Below are 16119 nucleotides of genomic sequence, written 5' to 3'. Positions count from 1 at the left end.
GGATGTTTTTTTGAAGACAGGCATTTGCTCTGCCCATTAAACTTGCTAATTTAAAAAAATAAAACCTATTTTGAGCACATTAAGAGAATTTGGTGTTTAAAGGAAATTGTAGTGAGTTACTTTGGAAAGTGGTGAATCTTTTGTAGCATAGATGATTACCTTATAATTCATTCTTTTGGGGAGAAGAGAAGTGATATTTTTTTAAATGAGAATTACCTCAAATTTATCCTCTGAATTTGAACATTTTCTCTAGTAAATTTTTTTAATGAATGAATTATGTTAACATATAAAGATAGTAGACTATAAATAGTTACGTGTATGTGATCCCATATACAAATAACAGCCTTCTTATCTTTATGTTTAGTGAATCAGAATCATAAGAAAGTATTTAAAACCTGGCTGTGTTTATTATACAGGGGTAGAAGTGGAGCATCATGATAGATCTAGGAGAAACATAAAGGATTAGCTGCTAGTTTTGAGCATTAGCAAAAGAGGGAGGTCCTCTACCCACTATTATTTATCCAATTTCATGTCATTTCTTTTTACTTCAAAAAGTAAAAACAAGACATTCTAATTCTGTCATTTGGTTCCATAGAATAACCACCCTCATGGTGAAATAATCAAAAGTATTGAAAGCTTGTCTCATCCTTTGAAGTGTGAATAGCATGACTAAGCAACTCTTATCTTTAGAAATGTTCTGTGATTAATATTCATGGTCTACCTGTGCTTCATTAAGTCAATTTATATTTTTTAAAACAATCTCCGAACATGTCAAGAACTATTTTTTAAAAGAAATAATTACAGTGTCTCTTCAGTGCCCTTCCCTATAATAATTACTTTCATTACCAGTAACCCTTGCATATGCTTGCCCTATTGATTCAACTCTGACCTTGATCCAAAACTAGAAATCTATTCTAAACAGTCATCATGAAATTCCAAGTGCAAAGTGTGACAAATAGGAAACGCTTGGATGCAATGAAATCTGTTTGCATCATATTTAGAGGGCATGTGGTGCAGTATTAAGAGGGAATATAGGTTCAGATGCTGACCCTGGCACTGCCTGTATGATTGGAGGCAAGTCATTTTACTTCTCTGTGTATTAAGCTTCCCCATCTGCAAAGTGAGGGGCCTGGCTGAAATTGCCTCTGAAATGCCTTCTGGCTTTAAATCTGATGATGATGATACACAGTCTGTTTGTATGTCAATCAGTTACTCAATAAACATTTGTTAAGAGTCTTCTATGTTCCAAGTATTCTACTAAATGCCAGGGATGTGTGCTCATCCTTTGTTGCTGAAGAAGACCATGACGTCAGAGAAATAATGACATGACTTGCACTTGACTTTGTTTGGAGTGAGAGAGGGCTATGCAGGTCAGCAGCCTCACTTCTCCTCCAGAGTCATCTGAATCCAGTGACCAGACATTCATCAGGATGACTGGAGATGACCCAGGATGAGGCAATTGGGGTTAAGGGACTTGGCCAAGGTCACACAGTTAGTGAGTGTCAAGTATCTGAGGTGAGATTTGAACTTAGGTCCTCCTAATTCCTATACTGGTGCTCTATCCACTGCACCACCTAAGTGCTAGGGATACAAAGAAAGCCAAAAACAATACTTGCCCTCAAGAAATTTACAATCTAATGGGGAAGACAATATGCAAGCAAACACATACAAATAAGATACATAAATGATAAATTGAAGATAACCAACCGAGGGAAGCACTAATATAAAGAGAGATCAGAAAAGGTTTCTCATAGAACATGAGATTGTAGATGGAAGCCACATGGCAGAGAAGAGGAGAGAGAGAATTCCAGTCAAGGGGGAAAGCCAGTCAAAATGCCTACAACTGAGAGGTGGAGTGGCTATTTCATCCTAGGGAGCCTTCAGAGTTTCCTGAGTAAGGGGGTAGCATAGGCAGACCCGTTCTTTGGGAAGATTATTTTGACAGCTACTCAACTGTCAAAACAATATGGAACAGAGGATCAACAGGAATGAGAAGAAGCTTGAGGCAGAGAGGACAACTACTGTGATAGTCTGGGCATAAGTGTCCTCTACCAGGCAGTGCCTGAATAAAGAAAGGAACATATAGAAGAAATGTGATGAAACCAAAATCAGTAGGCCTTGACAATAGATTGCACAGAGGGAATGAGGTGTAAAGGATGCTTCTTAGGTTGTCAGCCCGAGTGACTGGGAAGATTGTCATGGAGACAGCTATAAAGAAGTTTAGAATAGGGGTGGAAAGCTAATGAGTTCCATTTTGGACATGTTGAGTACAAGATGTCTATACAATATCCAGTTTGAGAAATCTAACAGGCTTTTAGAAATATGAGTCTGGTGGTTATAGACAAGTTAGAGGTGAATAAGTAGATCTGAGAATCATCAGCATAGAAATGATCCAAATTCATGGGAGCTGTTGAGATCACCATGTGAAATAGTGTTGTGAGAGAAGAGATGAGGCCCTATAGGACCCCCCAGTGTTATCAAGTGTGGCCTGGACAGCAATCCAGAAAAGGAAACTAAGAAGGATTAGTTGAACAGGTAGAAGAAGAATGAGAATATATTAGTGTCACAAAAACCTTGTTTCCTAGCAAAGTGTCAAGGAGAAGAAGGTGATTGACAGAGAGTCAAAAAAAATGATGAGGATCAAAAAGGGGCCATTAGATTTGACAATTAAGAAACTAGACTTAAGTATAGAGCCTTTAAAAAAGAATGAGGTAAAAAGTAGTAGAAAGGAAAAGAGAGATGTGACAATGGCTGGTGGGGAATGGGCACATCCAGTGAGAGTATTTTGAGAATGAGGGGGACGTAGGCATGTTTATAGACAGTGGGGAAGCAGCCAGTAGACAAGGATATGTTAAAATAAGAAAGCAAGCATTTTTATTGAATCCTGTTCCTCCCTGGAAGCATTACTTTTGAGGACCTTACTTATCTAGTTTAAGTGGGGCCTGCAAGCTTTTACAAAGGCCTAGGTGTACTATGTCAGGCATAAAATGAAGCATGAGTGAAATTGTATAGACTTGCAAAAGATTTCTATGAAATAATGGGGAAAAGTTTCAACATTTATAAATGCAAAATGTTTATTTCCATAATGAAACTGTTACAGGCAATTTTACAATTGCTTCAATTATTTTGCTAACAAATTCATTAAAATTTAATCAGTAGACATGAACAAACAGCTAGAAAACATGTGTTACATATAATTCCATTACTAGTTGACTGTCTAAATGATTTATGATGTTTCAAATAATGTAGTTATACTGGAGTGTGCAGGTCTAATTGATCCTAAATAACTAAACAGATAAACAGTTCATCTTGAAAGAGAAAACAGTAATATTCAAGTAAACAGTTTAATATTAATCCAATATAACACTATCGTCTTGTCAAAGTCCTTGCACAGTATATATTTTTAATTATAGAAGGGAAAAACTTACAGTATGTGGTCACTAAAGATATTCTACTTGTTCCTAATAACATCCTAAGAGAATGTTTTAGTGTGTCTCCTTGTGCTTAGGGGTGGGCATGATGCAGAATAAATACTGTCTTGAGTTACTAAGACACACCTGTCCCTTTACCTTATTGTAGAAATAGCCACATTTACAATCTGTGCTTAGTCCTTACTGGGAATAATTTAAAAAGTTTTATCATTGGTCAGCATACACACCAAGTAATTGAGAAAGCTGTATCCTCAAAGTCTTCCAAAAATAATTATCTAATAGATGACCAAAAAAATGTACAAGATAATTTGGCATATTAAAACTAAGTTGAATGATTGGAGAACTGTTTTAAAAAATTATATCATTTGGAGATAATAATGCAATACAACAAATATTTATAAAGAACCTATTATATGCAAGGCACTGGAAATACAAAGACCCCCCAAAAAATCCTTTGCCCTAGAGGAACTTACAGTCTACTGGGCAGCCAAAGGAGTTGAAGGAGTTTTTAGTTTCCATGTTTTGCAGCTCAGAAAAATTTCTTCTCAAAAGTTGGAAATAGAATAAAGGCACTGTGTAAGAATGAAAGATTTAGTTTTCACTTGAATGCTTCCTAAAAGAGAACAGATTGTTATGTTTTCACAGATTTGTAAATGGAGCATTATAGTAACAAGAATGTTCCAGAAGATGTTTATCAGTCCACTGAGCTAGGGGTAAAAAGTCAACCACAAATAACTGTAGGAAGAATGAGTCCAAAGAAAGGATTTGAAATGTATTATAGAGATGTTCATGGATTGGATACATTCCATTAATAGTATATGACTTTTCATCTGGTTCAAGTTATTCACCTGAAGTCTTTTCTAATTTTGAAATCATTAACCATTTTCAATAAGAATGCTTCCTTCCCCAGAATTCTAGAGAATCAAATTCTACAGTATTTTCTTAATAATTACTTATTTTTATTACAGAAAATAAAGCATGCAAGTTATTTAACAACATGTCTCTAGCATCTATCTGTTGCTTACCTTAATATGCATTGCTTCCTTTTCTGTATTCTTCAATATACATGAAATGGTCTTGCTATTTTTCATACACAAAATATCTCTCATTTTCAAGCTTCTGTATGAGATGTTCCCTCAGACGGAATGCATTACCTCTTTGTTTCCATCTCTTAAAAGTTCAGTTCATATGCCACATCCTACAAAAAGCTTTTTCTGATTCTTCCATCTGCCAGTGTTTCCTCCCTCAAATTCCTTGTGTTTAACATATATGTATGTGTATATATATATGCTGACATACACATATATATTACAGAAATTTACATGTGTACATGCTATCTCATCCAACAGAATATAATATTCTTTAAGGTAGAAACTATTCCATTTATATATTCATTATTGCCTAGCAAGACAAGTTAACAAGTCAACAAGCATTTTACGTAGGTATTAAATACGTCTCTTGATTAATTAAAATGATTTGCCAGTGAATAATAAAATTAACATGTAGCTATCGGTTATGGAAAGAAGACTGAGTAGTCAGGAGACTGGTTCTAGTTTGTGCTTCATTATTAACTAGCTATGTCATTTTAATCAATTTATGTATCCTGAACCTGGACCCTATTTCATAATGTCCCAAATCAGAATTGGCATTTCTAAAATTCTAAGACCAGACAGACAGACCAACCATTTATTATCACTTAGAAAGACTGCTGCATCTAAATTGTCTTGTTTACTAAACCAGTCTCCAATTGGAGAAAAAAAGATTATATTAATTCAGAAAGGGTGAAAATGACTAGACTAGTTTTTGTCACAGTTGATGTTTGGCTTCATATTTCATATATACATATTTTTAAATGATAGGGTGAACCTGGAGAAGCAGGGAATCCTGGCCCCCCTGGTGAATCTGGTCCTGGTGTAAGTATTCCATTTATTTTTATTATAAAGAACAACAAATTCAAAAATGTTCTTTAACACAACAATATTGGACTAATTTCTTACCATTTTCCTATTATTAAGTACAGACTCTCTATATTTTTCGATTGTGAATATCTTGACTTTTAATCATTTAAAGATGAAAAAAACATGATTTCAATAAAAAAAATTTTCAATCTACAACCTGACTTTTATATAAGGCACTTAAAGCATTTCTTGTATGTGTACTCTCCCTAAAATTTGGTACTGCAGCAATCAAATAAAAATTCAAAACATAACTGTAAAATAGGAAAGTGAATTTCTCCAGGTAAATAGGAACGTTTAAATTGGATTGCATCATTTTCTCTCTAACACATTTTGGTATAAAGCCTTTAAATGATTCTTTTTTATTATATTATGTAGGGTCCAAAAGGTGAACGAGGAGAAAAAGGTGAAGCAGGTCCTCCTGGTGCTGCAGGACCTCCAGGAATCAAGGGACCCCCAGGTGATGATGGACCTAAAGGCAATCCAGTAAGTGAACCAAGGTTCTGACATGCAAGTCTCTATGGGAGTTTCCAGAGTTGTTCGTAATGGAACTGTAGTTTCTGAGTCACTAATCAGGAAAATGTACATCCATTTGTACAAAAATGAAGGGGAGGGCAAGTTGTTAAGGGGAGGAGAAACATTGGTTTTTTTCCAACTGTTTTATTCTGTTTTGAATTCACTAGTTGATTTTTGTTTTTAATTTTCAATTTTTCCAGGGGCCCGTTGGTTTCCCTGGAGATCCTGGTCCTCCTGGTGAGCCAGGCCCTGCTGTAAGTATCCTCGAAAGCAAAGAACCTATAGAAGAATGTGTTCTTGTTGCCACTTTTTCCCCTTAAGTAAAATAGATCTACCTTTGGACACAATATGGGTCCAAAACTTAGGACTCTTTAGAAATGGGTAAAATATATCTTCATTACAGTTAAGGGAAGATAGATGATAGACAAATAGATAGTTGAATGAACAGATAGACTGAATATTTATTAATCATTTACTGTGTTCCAAATATGATGCTTCAGGCTGACTTACATTAAGAAAACAAAATAGTTACTGCAGGAGTTTAGATTCTAATGAGGGGGATATAACACATAGAGAGAAGCTGCAAAGTATGTTTGAGGGAATATGGTAACCACTGGCATGACACAGTTCTGCAAGGAAAGTGGTCTGGAAGCATGAGTTCAGGCAAAATAAGAACCAAGGAACCTAGGGGTGAAATCCAGGTTACAAGTGGGAAGGAGGTGGAGGCCATGAGCTGAGTAGAAAAGCATAACATTGGAGCTTGTTTTATTGTCTGATTTCTTCATCCTCATCCTGAAAGGTCTTTTTGCCATGGGAAAAGGTATTTCTCCATAATGTCATTTTCCCTGAAGGGGGAATGTGCAGGTCTATAATGTGCTGGTCTATAATTCTTTTGGATATCCAATTAAACTAAATCCCAACAATTTCACTGATGATTGCAGAACTGCCACTCCTTCTTCTGGACTACAAGGCAGTGCCAGGCCTTGGGTTGTCCAACCTGTCATGACATTAATAAATCTCAGCATTATGTTAAATGGAATGGCTTATTCTATTTTCATATCTGGAAAAAAAAGTACTGACCAAAGGTAAGCTGCTACAAAAGATTTCTTGCTCTTTTAGGGTCAAGATGGTGTTGGTGGTGACAAGGGTGAAGATGGAGATGCTGGTCAACCTGTAAGTAAGCTTTTGTATATTCTTTGTATCACCTAATTGAAGCTCATAAGCATCTTAGGAAGATAAAAACATGATGTTGCATTTTTTAAGAGAAATTTTATTGTTCTTTTAATCTCAAACTGATTTTTAGAAATATCTATCTAAATTTTCTTTTTTTTCCACAAGATTCCACTATCTAGTGGCTTTAAAAATCTGAAACAGGTTTATTATGTGGAAAGATGGATTGGGCTTTTTGGTATATGCTTTATGGTATAATATTTAGAGAAATGAAGGGAAGATTTGGTGTCAATTTTTTAAGCTATAACAACTAGAGCTGTCCAAGAGTGGAATGGGCTATATTAGGATGTAGCCCTTCCCCATTGCTTCATTTTTAAAGGAGGGTCTGCCATACCTTTTGAAAATAGCACAGCGATATTCCTGCTGAAGCATGGGCTAGACTATACGATATCAGTTAACAAACAATTTTTTAATGTTTTCCAAGTGTCAGGCATTGGTGCTAATCTCAAAATACAAAGAAAAACAAAAGGCAATCCCTGCTCTCAAAGAGATTATAATCTACTGCAGGAGAACATTCAAATAACTGTGTACATGCAGACTACATACAGAGTAAATAAAAATGACGAAGAAAGGGCATGCACTAACATTAAAGGTAACAAGAAAGGCTTCATGTAGAAGGTAGGACTTTACCTGGGACCTCAGAAAAGCCAAGAGACAGAGTTGAGAAGGGAGAGTACTTGATACATGGAGAACAGCCAGTGATAATATCCAGAGTACAGAGACAGTGCCTTGTATGAGAAACATTAATGAGACCAGTGTCTCTGAATTGTAGAATATGTGGAGGTGGGTGGAGGATATGAGAAATATCAGGACATGGAGGTGGGGAGCAGGTTATAAGTCTTTGAATGCCAAACAGAGAATTTTTATATTTGATCCTGGAGGTGAAAGGGAGGCAATGGAGTTTATTGAGTATGGGAAACACATGATCAGACCTATACTTTAAGAAGTTCATTTTGACAGTTGCATGGAGGATGAACTAGAATGGGGAGAGACTTGTAGGGAGGCCAGACAAGTTATTTCAATAGTCTACGCATCAGTGATGAAGACCTGTGACAAAATGGTGATAGTGTCATAGGAGAGAAAGGCAAATATAAGGAAGATGATAGGGTGAAAAGAATATTGACTCTGGCATCAGAGGGTCTGGGTTGAATTCCTAACTTGGACACTTATTACTCATATGTATACAACCATGGACAAGTGATTTAATATCTTTGACTCTCAGTTTCTTCATCTGTAAAATGTAGAGACTGGACTACATGACACCTTGAAGGGCCCTTTAAAACTCCAAATTAATGATACGATGAATCCATGTCTGCATCTCAACTCTGAGACTTTTCACTTCTGTGATCCTCCCTTTACGTAGATTATTTGTTGTGATTTAAGGGTTACCAGGAAAGTCCTCTTTCCTCATCCTCAGATATAGTCCCCCTATTAGCCCAGATACTTCATTTTACCTCATAGAACTGGTTAAAATCCCACAAATTAAAGATTCGGTTAGATTACTGAGCATCCTCTTTTAGAATCAAATTATAAATAGGGAAAACTATGATGGCTAAGCCACAACCTCTATATGAATTTCTTTAACTGGAATATTTTCCTATTCACGTCTAAGAGAACTCATTAAGGAAAAGATCATTTTGATGTAGGCACCATTTTAGTGATATTTTAGTGATGAAAGCAATAGAACTCCTAGTCATGCCCAGATCTATAGGAGATTAATCCTTTGACAGAACAGATGAAGGGTTAGAAATCTGGGAGGGGGAGAAACTGGTGCTTTGGAGTGCTAGTATAGTTGCATTCAATAAAGATAGCTAACTTTAAAGATTCTGGGGCATTAAATTAATATACAGTTCTTTAATATGTTATACTTCACATTTTACAGGGTCCTCCTGGTCCTTCCGGTGAAGCTGGCCCTCCTGGACCTCCTGGGAAAAGAGTAAGTTTCTTGATTGTTAATTTGGAATGTTTTTCAAGTGTTTTCTACTGTGCCCACACTTTTAGGTTTGTGTGAACAATAATTTGAAGGAAAAATAAAAAGGAAATGGGAAAATAATGCAAATTGTTTAAATGTTTATTAATAAGGAATTTAATTGAAATTATATTTTCACCATTATGATTAAAAAATTCAACAATTGTCACTCATTTTATATCCTTTGGGCATCCTAAGAATTAGATTTTTTTTTTAATTTGGACCTAATTATCATGCATCTGCCAAGACTATTGATAATATGTAGATGATGTAAAGCTATCAGGATTGCTTCCTGGGATCAATACATGATTTGGCATTAGGAGGAGAACTGGGTTCCTCCTCTCCAAAACTCAGTTCCCTCTGGACAATTACATGAAGTCTGGTAGGGCAGCAATTTGGCAAGAGCACATGGGTCAAAGTACAAGTACCTCCACTAATTGTTGTGAGCATCACTTTTGGCATTAATAATTATTTATGCCATCCATGAAGAGTGAGGGATTTCTTATTTCATTGAACATTAGCATAAACTCAGCCCCTTCCCTGAAAATGTGTTAACCAAAAAGATCTAATAATTAACACATAAAGATTTTGGCAAATAATTTGTAGAGAAGATTTTTTTATCCTTTACACTGAATAGAATATGTGACTTTTATGACAAAAAGGTCAGTTTTAATTCATTAGTATATTTTTTCTTTCTGAATAATGTAGTGTGACTGAATAGCCTTCCTTAGGTTTCACAATTTATATAAAGTTTTTATTTGTTTGTTGCTTATTAATTTAAATCCAAAAGTTCAAGACAAAAAAAATTATCTCTAGATAACCTTTAAAATTTTACTAGATAATAATTCAAGAATTTAATCCTTTTAAATAATTTGCAACCTTTAGATTTGCCATTCTAATTTCCAGAAAGCCCAAAATGCAGCTTTATTTTCCTTAATATAAGAATTTCATGGGGTCAGAGTTCCAGAAGAACAAATACATCTGAACAGATCTCTACAATATGAGAGGCCCAAGGAGTTTCCTTCCTGCCATTTGTATCACCTTCTTCTACTAACCATTGAGGCTTATTTTTAGAATAAACATATTCGTTATTCTGGGATATAAGTAGTCCATTTCAACATGATGCAGTTGTTAGAATACTGAAAGTGGCATCAGGAAGAACAGAGTTTGGATCCTGCCTCAGTCACTTACTAGCTGCGACTTAAGCATGTCACTTAATTTCCTTTGATCTCAATGCTTTCATCTCTAAAGCGGTGATAAAAAGAGCATCTATATCATGGGATATTGTATCAAATGATGTGATTTCATATATATATATCTATATATATACATATATAGATATATATATATATATAAAGGTCTTTGTAAACATTAAATACTATGTAAAATTTAGTTGTTATTGTTATTCTACTTTCATATTGGGTTCCTGCATGTCTTGCCCAGTTTCCTAATGTTGCCAAGAGCAAAAAATTGCTGTTCAACACAGAGTCCTTTTTTCCTTTGGATCTATTTTCCATTCAGTGGTTTTGGGTCCTAACTGGTGCTGTTATTGCCTTCCAAAGGCAGCAATTCTATTTTAGGGGAAAATCCTGCTGGACTTTCTCATCTTGGAAGGAAGGGTCAAAATGTTGAATAGCATTCTCACCAACTTACTATGGGGCTTTCCCATTAGTTATAAATCTCATCACCAATAAATAGTTTCAATGTCCCTCGCCTTCATTCTACTCAACAAATATTCACATTGCTCAGCCTTCCATTAAATGGTGCATTGCTTTGTTTTCTTTTTCTTTGGTAAAGTAAATTCAATGTTGTTTAAATGTGTTCAATTATAGTCTTTGCCTGTCTTCTGTGGAACTCATTGCAAATGAAAATAATGTACAAAAAGTCTTTTATTCTCATGCAAAGGCATTTAAATCATTCAAACGGACAAATATCTTTCCTAAATATACAAAACGCTTAAGATAATTTCACCATCTTTGGTAGTGTGATATCATTTGTCCTAAAGGTTAAAATCAACTGATTGTTGTTGTCATTCATTCTGAATCTTTGTGACTCCTTATATGGAGTTTTCTTGGCAAAGATATTGTAGTGAGTTAACATTTCTCCTCTAGTGGGTTAAGGCAAATAGACATTAAGTGATTTGCCCAGCTATTGAGTGTCTGGGGTCAAATTTGAACTCAAGTCTTTACGAGGTCTAGTGTTCTGTCTACTGAGCAACCTAGCTGCCCAACTAATTTTAACATGTGACTATAACTCTCTCCTTAAAGAAAAAAAATGTAAGCCACTTTCCCTTGCTGTGTTTTCAGAAGGCAGAAACTAGAGCTAAATAATACTTTGTAGTGTATGAGTGTGAAATCAACCCATACATTCCTACACACATTCGTGAAACCCTCATTCATTGGCTATTATTTGCAACGGGAGTGATATAGAAATGAAATATATGAGAGATATAACCTCTCTACCTTTATGAATTTTTATAGTTTACTAAGGAAAATTTTACACACACACACACACACACACACACACACACACACACATACACACACACACACCAAAATGGAAAATAACTAAAAAGCGTATATAAAAACTGCAAACAGGGTTGTAAGCCAAATTCAAAGAAGGAGTAGGGAATCACTAACAGTCTGAAGTAGCATAGGAATTGAGCAGCTATTTGAATTTGCAAGGCCCTACTCAAATATCACTTCTTCTATGAAGCGCTTTCCATCCATTCCATTCTACTCATTTCATAAGGCTCCCTCTTCTTCTGTAAATTTCATAATATTTACTATGGAACCAACATTTAGCACTTCTGTACTTTCTTATGTCTTAGTTGTCTCTTTATGTTTACGTCTTGTCTTCTCAACTAGAGTATAAATGCCTTAAGGTGAAAGGTTGTACTCTTTGTATCCACCATGGTGGCTAACACTTTGTTCTCTGCATAGTTAGTGCTCAGTACAAGTTGTTTACCTGATTGATTGACAAAGGTTAGAGGTTCAACATAATACTGTTTGTTGGTCTGTCTCTGAAGCCAGATGCTTTGAATACTTATATGATTGATTGTGGATGTTTAGTGTTAGAAATTACTTGGAGACTTCAATATTCTCACCAGATGTCATCTCTCACTGGAAGTAATAAATTATATAACCCTATTGGTCCTGTGATTTACATAGGATACTGTGGCTGAACATACATTTAATGTCAGCAAATTATTAGAAAAAGAAAGAAAAATCAAGAACAAATTTTATGTTTCTGCATATGAGTAAATATGCACTTTAAGTTTAACTGTTCAGTGTAGACAGGACCCCATTGACTCACTTTCATCCCATTTGTATGCATTTAACCCTCATACACTCAAATATGTGATAAAGTGCACTGTAAAAGCCATTACTGGGGTGGGACATAAGTGTATAAAATCAACTGTGTCTACTCAAGTGTTTCCCAAAACATGTACAGAATGAAAATTGTGCCAAAGCAGACACATAAATCCTCTTTGGCATGTACATTGCCTTCTTAAATTATGAAGTACCATGCACTGTAAGTGTAGCATAAGCCATATACATAATTTATTTTCAATAAATGAAGCAGGCTATAAAACAAAATTATATCTTGGGTTGCAAAAACATGATTTGTTTAAAAAATTACTTCTGAAGTCTGGAGAAATTATTTGTGAAAAGATTGAGTGTTTGATGGCATTCAAATACAATTCACACTGATATTTTAAGTTCAGCTCTGAGCAACACAAAATGAAGGAAGTACTTGCAGCTGAATGCCAAGTATCCTTTAGGTTTCCATAGACAAATAGTGATTATTCAGGCACCCATACCTGTTTATTTTTTTGTCTTAAAATATCCAGTCGTCTCTTATGATCGTTCAGTTATTGTCCAGTTGTGTTTGACTCTTCCTTCCTGACTCTGGGGTTTTCTTAACAAAGATTTCCTTCTTCAGCTCATTTTACAGGCAAGGAAACTGAAGTAAACAGAATTAAAGTGACTTTCCCAGGGTCACATAGCTAGTAAGTGTCTGAGGTTAGATTTGAACTCAGGAAGATGAGCCTGACTCCAGGCCCGACACTCTATCCACCGTGCTACTTGACTGTCCATTTTCAGCTTTTACCTTAAATTGACTATATAATCACATGTTTATAACTCCAGTAGCCTCAATAGTATATTTTTCTTTGAGTGCCTTGACACCCACAGTGTTATGCTAGATCAGAGTTCTTTGGTCAATTTGAGAGGATCTTTGGTCAATTTGAGAGGATAATAGTGCTTCAACCTAATGATGAAGACAGATGATATAATATAGGAAAGATCTCCTGATTGAGTGAAAAAATGAGAAACACTGCTGAGCCTATGTATAAAAAAGAAGAGTCAGCCAGCAGTGGTATAGCAGTCTAACAGTGGGAGAATTCCATTTTTAAGACTCTTTCAGGTGTGGGGAACCTGTGCCCTTGAGTCCACATGTGGTCCTCAGGTACAGCCTTTTGACTGAATCCAAGTTTTACAGAACAAATCCTTTTATTAAGGGATTTTGTGCTGTGAAATTTGGATTCAATCAAAGGGCCTCACTTGAGAACCTAGAGGGCCACATGTGGCCTTGAGGCCTCAGGTTCCCCATCCCTGCACTAGGCACTTTTGACTAATTAGAGTGGACAGACCATCAGCCTTTGAGATGCTTGCAACTCTAGCCAAGTCAGCACAAAAAGATATTGAGACTACAGCTGCCTTAGCCAGGGAGGGTAGAAAATGGAAAGAAATGTTACGTCGAGATTTGGATGTTCTGAAAAATTTTGGTTCTAAATTTCATTTTCATGGTGTTATTAAAAATTAAAAACATTTTGAAACTCTTTTCTCTTCCCTTCTGACCTTAAATAAGTACTGAAGAAGGGGGATTTTTCAGGGAAGAAGGGAGAAAAGGAGAAAGAAAAGAAGAACAGAAAGGGACGAAAATCAATGGATTGATGATTGCTGGCAATGACTGCCTGACCTAAATCATGACCAGAATGCTCTGAACTATAACTAACACGAATGATGGCATTCTAGCTTCCATTCAAACATAGTGCATAGCCAAAGACATAGTCACCCCTTTTTGGCAATTGGAGGGCTAGCAGTTCTTCATAATAAAGTCGTAAAGCAGCAACGTGGCTCAGTGGATAGTGAACTGGATCTGGAGTCAGGAAGATCTATGTTCAAATCCAGCCTCAGAAACTTACCGGTGATCCTGGGCAAGTCTCTTAGGCTCTGTTTGCTTCGGTTACTTCAACTATGAAGTGGGGATAATAACACCTAGCTCCCAGAGTTGATATGAGATGACATAATGTTTATAAAGTATTTTGAAAACTTTAAAGAACTATATAAGTATTTGGCATAAGGAATTATGCCAAATGCCTTGAATCCAGAAAGCATAAATATTGCTAGCATCTTATACTATCCATTTTGCTAAGGGTATTTTCTTACAGAGCTCCTCTACTAAATCTTTGGTGTCAAATATCACATATTAGTCAGTCAATCAACAAACAAAAACTGTTTGCATATCTGACAAATGAGTCAGTCAGATTTTAACATGTGATCGGTTGTCACTTTTCAGAGACACACTGTTGAAAAGGAGAATCATTTTTTGTTGTCTTCCACTTGAGAACCATATACAATGCTCTCATGATACACCACTGTAAAAGTTTAAAAAGACAATAACAAATGATAGGGAAATCAATTGATGCATGCAGGAGAAAAGTATGCATAGGCATATGTAGGTATATAGATATGTACATGCACATGTAGTTCCAATGCATAAGTATGTATTGTACATGTACTACATCTGTACATGTGTATACAAAATATACATGTATGTACTATGTGTGTTCTATGAGGAAAAAAAGCATCTTAAATATACATTTTATACCTAAAACCCTACTGGTATTAAATATAGTAATGACAGGAAAAATAATAGATCATTTTATCAATTAGTGCAATGGTTTATAGAATGTTAAATATAAAATAGTAGTATAATTGCAAGTTTTGTTCCAGGATTGTTTCTATCTGAACTCCTTTCTCTCCCCCCTTTCTCTCTCTCTCTGTCTCTCTGTATTTGTCTCTCTCTCTCTCTCTGTCTCTGTCTCTCTCTCTGTCTCTCTCTCTCTCTCTTTCTCTCTTATTTTGATGAAGGGCATTTATATAGCACTTAGAATTTGTGGAACATTTTATACAAATTTTCTAATACCAAATATTCATTGTAAACATGTTTTAGGGAAATTTATAACCACAACATGCTTTTTACTTTGAAAATAAATATATTGTCCATATAACATTTTGTTGTTATTGTATTGTAAAACCAATGCTAATTCAAAGTCACTTTTTATGCACTTTATCTTTTTAGAAATTGCTTATTTTGACATAATATAGATTGAATGTGAATAATCCTATGACATGCTTTTCAAAACTCCTTCATTCTCTTATGCAGAGTAGAAATTAATTTGGGGGCAAGATCTTAAAATGATTCTAGAATATATTAGAAAGTGATAGGAGTATGGACAAGGACAAAATTTTGGGTATTTATATCTGATATTTTCATAATTATATGACTACCTCAGTATTTGTCATTTGCACATTTTAAGTTAAACAATTTAAACTCAGATAGTTAATTGGTTTAGTGGATAGATTCCAGACATAAAATCAGAAATTTGGTTTCAAATTTTCACTATGTGACCCTGGGCAAGCCACAACCTCCCACCCTTAGTTTCCTCACCTATAAAATGAGGATGACAATGGCAACTCCCAAATTTATTGTATCTGATAAGATAATATATTTAAAACTCATTACAAATATAAATGTTAGCTGTTGCTATTACTGGTAGTGGTGGTGCTGGTGGTAGTGATGGTCATGGTGATGGTGGTGGTGATGGGGGTGGTGATGGTGATGGGGGTGGTGATGGTCATGGTGATGGTGGTGGTGGTGGTGGTGGTGGTGGTGGTGGTGGTGATGGTAATATTGGTGGTGGTGGTGGTGGTGGTGGTGGTGGTGATGG

At 35.5% G+C, this 16119-nt stretch overlaps 1 protein-coding gene across 2 annotated transcripts in view; it reads left to right on the top strand.

The window, feature by feature from the left end:
* The window catches only part of COL11A1 (collagen type XI alpha 1 chain), a 276695-nt gene that overhangs the window by 227148 nt on the left and 33428 nt on the right, over positions 1–16119 (top strand). For both annotated transcript variants that reach the window (XM_072644156.1, XM_072644155.1), the window contains exons 50-54: positions 5291–5344; positions 5765–5872; positions 6103–6156; positions 7022–7075; positions 9015–9068. In XM_072644156.1, coding sequence (XP_072500257.1) covers positions 5291–5344; positions 5765–5872; positions 6103–6156; positions 7022–7075; positions 9015–9068 — 324 coding nt within the window. The remainder of the gene's footprint in view (positions 1–5290; positions 5345–5764; positions 5873–6102; positions 6157–7021; positions 7076–9014; positions 9069–16119) is intronic.

The sequence above is a fragment of the Notamacropus eugenii genome, chromosome 2 (genome assembly GCF_028372415.1).
Source record: "Notamacropus eugenii isolate mMacEug1 chromosome 2, mMacEug1.pri_v2, whole genome shotgun sequence".
NCBI classification, from domain to species: Eukaryota; Metazoa; Chordata; class Mammalia; order Diprotodontia; family Macropodidae; genus Notamacropus; species Notamacropus eugenii.
The sequence above is the reverse complement of the archived record's forward strand: the minus strand, read 5'-3'. Positions and strand labels throughout refer to the sequence as shown.